Source organism: Schistocerca serialis, chromosome 2, assembly GCF_023864345.2.
Source record: "Schistocerca serialis cubense isolate TAMUIC-IGC-003099 chromosome 2, iqSchSeri2.2, whole genome shotgun sequence".
Taxonomy (NCBI): domain Eukaryota; kingdom Metazoa; phylum Arthropoda; class Insecta; order Orthoptera; family Acrididae; genus Schistocerca; species Schistocerca serialis.
This window is the reverse complement of record NC_064639.1, coordinates 1,115,484,003-1,115,490,099: the sequence shown is the minus strand read 5'-3', so window position 1 is coordinate 1,115,490,099 and position 6,097 is coordinate 1,115,484,003. Positions and strand designations below refer to the sequence as shown.

Below are 6,097 nucleotides of genomic sequence, written 5' to 3'. Positions count from 1 at the left end.
GGAGGAAGGCAATGGCAAACCACCTCCCCTAGGACCTTGCCTATTACAGCAGTGCGGGTCTCCCGCATCGTCCCCTACGTTCCACGGAGTATGGTACCTCATCATCATCAGACCGACTGGAAAAGGCAGCTGAAAATGTGGTTCAGGAAACCCCTACACACCTAGACCTAAATGCAATGAAGACATTTGTCGACCACTTTAGTTGGAGACAAATCCAAAAGGAACTGTTGGATGAATTTGAGGAACCACCTGTACAATCTAGAATAAGCCATCCTATAATACTAGTAAATATATTAGGTACCAATGTACGTTGTCTCTTAGACAGTGGCAGTGAAGTGAGAGCTTTGTCTCAGTCTTTCCTTGATGCCTTACCTAGTAAAGATAAGCTTACAGTAATAAGGCTATCCGGACTGAGAATAGTTGGTGGTACTGGTAAGGTGTCAAAAATGGTATAGGAAGAAGCTTTGCTGCCCTTTAATGTTAACGGTAATGTAATTGATCATCCATGCTTAACAGTAAAGAATCTCAGTACCGAGGTTCTAATTGGCATAGTTTTCTTGTCAAAGTGTCAAGGTGTTGTTGACTTTGAAAGAAGCCAGTTAAAAATGGTCTTGCCAATAACTGGAGTAACTACAGTACGATTTATTGACAAACACATAGTAGCTAATGTTGAAACTTGGGAGCTGCCTATGAGAGTTCTGAAAAATCTTAGTAAAAGTAGGTTGAACACAGCAGAAGCAGAAACAAAGAAATTCATACCAAGGACCTTTTAGGATTATAAGAAAACCGCATGCTAATGCGTATAGGCGGGAGTACCCGAAGAGTAAAAAAGTATTAGGTCTCAGAAACGTGATCGACCTAAAGAAATTCATAGCTAGTGAATGAATTCTGTACGGCGGAGGTTGTTCTGTAACCTCTAAGCAGCGTGGCAGCTGTGCAGTCCCAGCTGTCTGAGATCTTCTTTCCCCTTTTCAGGTCCCACTCATTCTTCATCTTTCCTATCCACCAAAGTTTCGACCCCTTCTTTCCACTACTAAAATTTTCCGACATGGCTATCAAGACAGTAATAAGCCAATAAACTCTGTAGGGAGGAGGTTGTTCTGTAACCTCTTCACAGTGTGGCAGGTGTGCAGTCCCAGCTGTCTGAGATCTTCTTTCCCCATTTCAGGTCTCACTCATTCTTCATCTTTCCTATCTCCAAGATTTCGATTTCTTCTTCCGATAACAAATTTTGCAAATATTGCCAGTAACAAACCACGAGTTCTGTATCCATTCTATCCACCGATTAGTGAAGAAACTACTGGATGTGACAAACCTAATAGGACAAATAAACAATAGAGAGGTGTGAAGTAATGAAGTTGTAAATGAATCTGAGTAACAATTGATAATATTATATGTACAAAGTCTTGTTATATTGGAAATGGTTCAACAGTAATATTGAAAAGATATGCAAATTCCTTTGTAAGCAGAAGCTGGAGTGGTAATGAGACCTATTGTCAGCATTAGAGCTAACTAGTAAATAGTGGAAGAGATTGCTTAGTGTTATGGAATATATGCAGATAAATTATAATGATGAACTCACCTTATATAGCAAGGAATGGCAATAATAATGGAATTGAACAGTGTTTGTGGTTAAACGTGAAGGACGCGTCCTTGAAGTATTTATGAGGTTGGAGCTGGCCATTATCACGCCTACACATATTAAGGTTATGAGTTGGAGGCGTGAATGCGACCATAGGTACCCTTATGTTAGATGAGACAAAGCAGCTCATGGTGTCCTGCAGGTTTAGGGAATTTAGCATAACACATACCCATGATTATTTAATGCACTTTAGTGGTAAGTCGAGAGAGACTACCTGTGGTTTCAGCATCCGATCGAGTGGAAATGGATTGCCACGTGAGCGAACTGATCAGCTGCAATACACCATAGAAATTAAATCAGTATGCTATCCTGTGCTTTAAACTGTTAATACAGTGAGTATTACATAAGTACATACACTAGCAACGTAACAGAATAACATAACTGCAGGCGTGAAACATTATTAATAGCTCAGTATAATTCAGCTTCAATGAAATGTGGAACTGACTCAGCGGCAGAGGACCAATAAGTTAATTTAGTAATCGACTAATCATAGTGTGTTTCGAACATTCAGCAATTGCACTCCTATTTCCAGAAGTTACTCAAATGTACAGAGAAGCTAAGAATGACAACTAATAATTAACTATACTCATACTGTCTCAACGAATGAGATAGTTGACGATGACTCAAATGGTTCAAATGGCTCTGAGCACTATGGGACTTAACTTATGAGGTCATTAGTCGCCTAAAACTTAAACCTAACTAACCAAAGGACCTCACACACATCCATGCCCGAGGAAGGATTCGAACGTGCGACTGTAGCGGTCGCGCGGTTCTAGACTGTAGCGCCTAGAACCGCTCGGCCATCTCGGCCGGCTACGATGAGTCATCCTGTAAATAAACACAGATGTGTCAGGAATGTACCGAGCATTGGTTCAGTGTTTCGGCCCAGAAATTATAATTTGAGATTTAAAGGTTTCATAATTGTATGCCTTGGGCACAAATTTTTCTTTGGTACGTGATAAAAGGCGTGTTGAGGTATTTGTTTACCGATTTACTTACAGTAAAGTAACCATGAGATAGAAATAGAAAACCGTTCTGTTAACTTTGTTTCAGTAACGAGTGAGAGATAAAATGTATATATCCACATTTCATTGTGACCCTTCCTTAGTTATTGAGTGAACGGAGTCTGAGGCACTCTTTTTGTTTCTTCTACAGGACAAACCAGATAGTAGCAGCCTGGTAGCTGCGTGAGAGCGTGAAGTGACTTGGACACAGCTCACAGTGACCCCTCCTCTTTCCCCATTGTAGTGTAGAGTGGACGTGAAGGACGCACACCATAGCAACTTCCCCCCTCCACCCTTGTGAATCAAATGTAGAACACCAGCCAAAGCGGCTACAACAACGTATGTAAAAATGGAAGTGTTATGATTTGTGAAACTCTCTTTCAGGTGTAGAAAAGACTGCTAAGATTTCATTATTTATTTATGTAACAAGACTAACCATGTAATCTTCTTTGTACCTATGTATGCAAAAATACCTACAGACAATTTACTAGGTTTAAGATTTTTACCTAATTAAGTGAAACTTAAGCCAGACATTTTCACAATTTTTCATGTTTATGTGTTTATGTATGTGAGGAAATATGTATGTTTTTCGAAACTACTTACAATTTTGAGTGATTTTCTAGGCAGTATCATGCCATCCGTTTAATACATATTTCATGAATAATTTAATATGCATGGTGTCAGTGCCATGAATTTTGCAGTCTTGAAATTCACGTATTTTATAGATGTTCTTATTAGTTTTCCGATTCTGCTTGAGAGGCAGTGAACATACCAGCAATCTAGATATTTGAAGTAGATAACTAGTTTTCTTTTAATATTTCTAAATGTTTAAATTTCAATTTTTCCATTTTTGTGGGGAGTTAAGCTGCACACTTGCTTCCCTTTTTGTAAATAATTTATTTTTTCATTTACATTCAAAACAATTAAGTAGGGGATGATGTAGGGAAGCAGCCTACTCACGCCATAAAGAATTCATATACTTTGCATTGTGTGCCAGCCTAGTCTGCAGTAACTAGCTATGACGTCACGAATGTTACGCAATACCTTAAAAATGAAGTAAATAATCTGAAAAGTAGATAGCATTTCAGGAATGATGCTAAAATAATAATGTGTTAAATTTAAGTTTAGTTACTTTAACAGTTTTCGAAATTTGGACATTTTACTTAAAAATGATCAGCGCAACAGGAAGGAGCTATAAACTTCAAAATTTATATTCGGATTCCTTTTTCAATGTGATTTAAGGGAAACAGCATGCTGGATCTCATAAAGTAATATTTAGGTTCAAATTCATCATTTTCTGTTTTTGTGTCCTAAAAGTTTGGAAGCAAGATAGATTAAGTAAGTCATTAGATAATGCTAGGATGTTTAGATTTAGGTAGAATGGAGATAAGCTGTAATAACAAAGATGTGAGAAGTTTCAAAAAAGGTAGCAATAAAACTATAGCTGTAGCGTCTCTCCAAAGGGCAAGTTCAGAGCTTATATACTGCGTGCAGTACAACCAAAATAATTCTCTCGCCAAAAGTATTTAGCCTAGACACGTCAGAATCTTATTACAGATACTTCCCTGTGTGCGGATTGCACAATTAAATCGAGAGCTTCGTTGGCCTTCAGCGAATGAAGCAGTCAATTACACTCCTGGAAATGGAAAAAAGAACACATTGACACCGGTGTGTCAGACCCATCATACTTGCTCCGGACACTGCGAGAGGGCTGCACAAGCAATGATCACACGCACGGCACAGCGGACACACCAGGAACCGCGGTGTTGGCCGTCGAATGGCGCTAGCTGCGCAGCATTTGTGCACCGCCGCCGTCAGTGTCAGCCAGTTTGCCGTGGCATACGGAGCTCCATCGCAGTCTTTAACACTGGTAGCACGCCGCGACAGCGTGGACGTGAACCGTATGTGCAGTTGACGGACTTTGAGCGAGGGCGTATAGTGGGCATGCGGGAGGCCGGGTGGACGTACCGCCGAATTGCTCAACACGTGGGGCGTGACGTCTCCACAGTACATCGATGTTGTCGCCAGTGGTCGGCGGAAGGTGCACGTGCCCGTCGACCTGGGACCGGACCGCAGCGACGCACGGATGCACGCCAAGACCGTAGGATCCTACGCAGTGCCGTAGGGGACCGCACCGCCACTTCCCAGCAAATTAGGGACACTGTTGCTCCTGGGGTATCGGCGAGGACCATTCGCAACCGTCTCCATGAAGCTGGGCTACGGTCCCGCACACCGTTAGGCCGTCTTCCGCTCACGCCCCAACATCGTGCAGCCCGCCTCCAGTGGTGTCGCGACAGGCGTGAATGGAGGGACGAATGGAGACGTGTCGTCTTCAGCGATGAGAGTCGCTTCTGCCTTGGTGCCAATGATGGTCGTATGCGTGTTTGGCGCCGTGCAGGTGAGCGCCACAATCAGGACTGCATACGACCGAGGCACACAGGGCCAACACCCGGCATCATGGTGTGGGGAGCGATCTCCTACACTGGCCGTACACCACTGGTGATCGTCGAGGGGACACTGAATAGTGCACGGTACATCCAAACCGTCATCGAACCCATCGCTCTACCATTCCTAGACCGGCAAGGGAACTTGCTGTTCCAACAGGACAATGCACGTCCGCATGTATCCCGTGCCACCCAACGTGCTCTAGAAGGGGTAAGTCAACTACCCTGGCCAGGAAGATCTCCGGATCTGTCCCCCATTGAGCATGTTTGGGACTGGATGAAGCGTCATCTCACGCGGTCTGCACGTCCATCACGAACGCTGGTCCAACTGAGGCGCCAGGTGGAAATGGCATGGCAAGCCGTTCCAGAGGACTACATCCAGCATCTCTACGATCGTCTCCATGGGAGAATAGCAGCCTGCATTGCTGCGAAAGGTGGATATACACTGTACTAGTGCCGACATTGTGCATGCTCTGTTGCCTGTGTCTATGTGCCTGTGGTTCTGTCAGTGTGATCATGTGATGTATCTGACCCCAGGAATGTGTCAATAAAGTTTCCCCTTCCTGGGACAATGAATTCACGGTGTTCTTATTTCAATTTCCAGGAGTGTATTTAGTAAATTGAAGTGGTGTTTTGCTAGCCCAGCGGCTAGTCAGCGGGGCAGATGTTGCTGCGCCTTCGGCAGTCCGCACTGCGGCTATATAAATGAGAGCGTGCGATCTAGACAAAGGCCCTAGTTTTCCTCTAGATTCATATCAGCTCGCACTCTGTGTCGGAAGCCGCGTCGTGTTTGTGCTGTTTCCAGGAAGACCCTTGGATGCCGTATTACGTAACTCGATATGCACTTGACAATGAGTTCACATTGTGGTAAAGTGTTAATTACAGAACGACTTCAGTGATTTATTCTCAGTTTGCGTATGTCGTATTTTCACGTGTCGCCGCAGAACAGATTTTCTACGATTACTAGCGTGGCATTTGACGAGTATAAACATCATATTTTGGCGAGT

General features: G+C 43.3%; 1 protein-coding gene across 1 annotated transcript in view; it reads right to left on the bottom strand.

The window, feature by feature from the left end:
- Nucleotides 1-2,455: 2,455 nt before the first annotated feature.
- The window catches only part of LOC126456651 (metaxin-2-like), a 189,023-nt gene continuing 185,381 nt past the window's right edge, over nt 2,456-6,097 (bottom strand). Inside the window, exon 4 of the mRNA XM_050092395.1 lies at nt 2,456-2,470. Within this exon, the coding sequence (XP_049948352.1) occupies nt 2,456-2,470 (15 nt within the window). The remainder of the gene's footprint in view (nt 2,471-6,097) is intronic.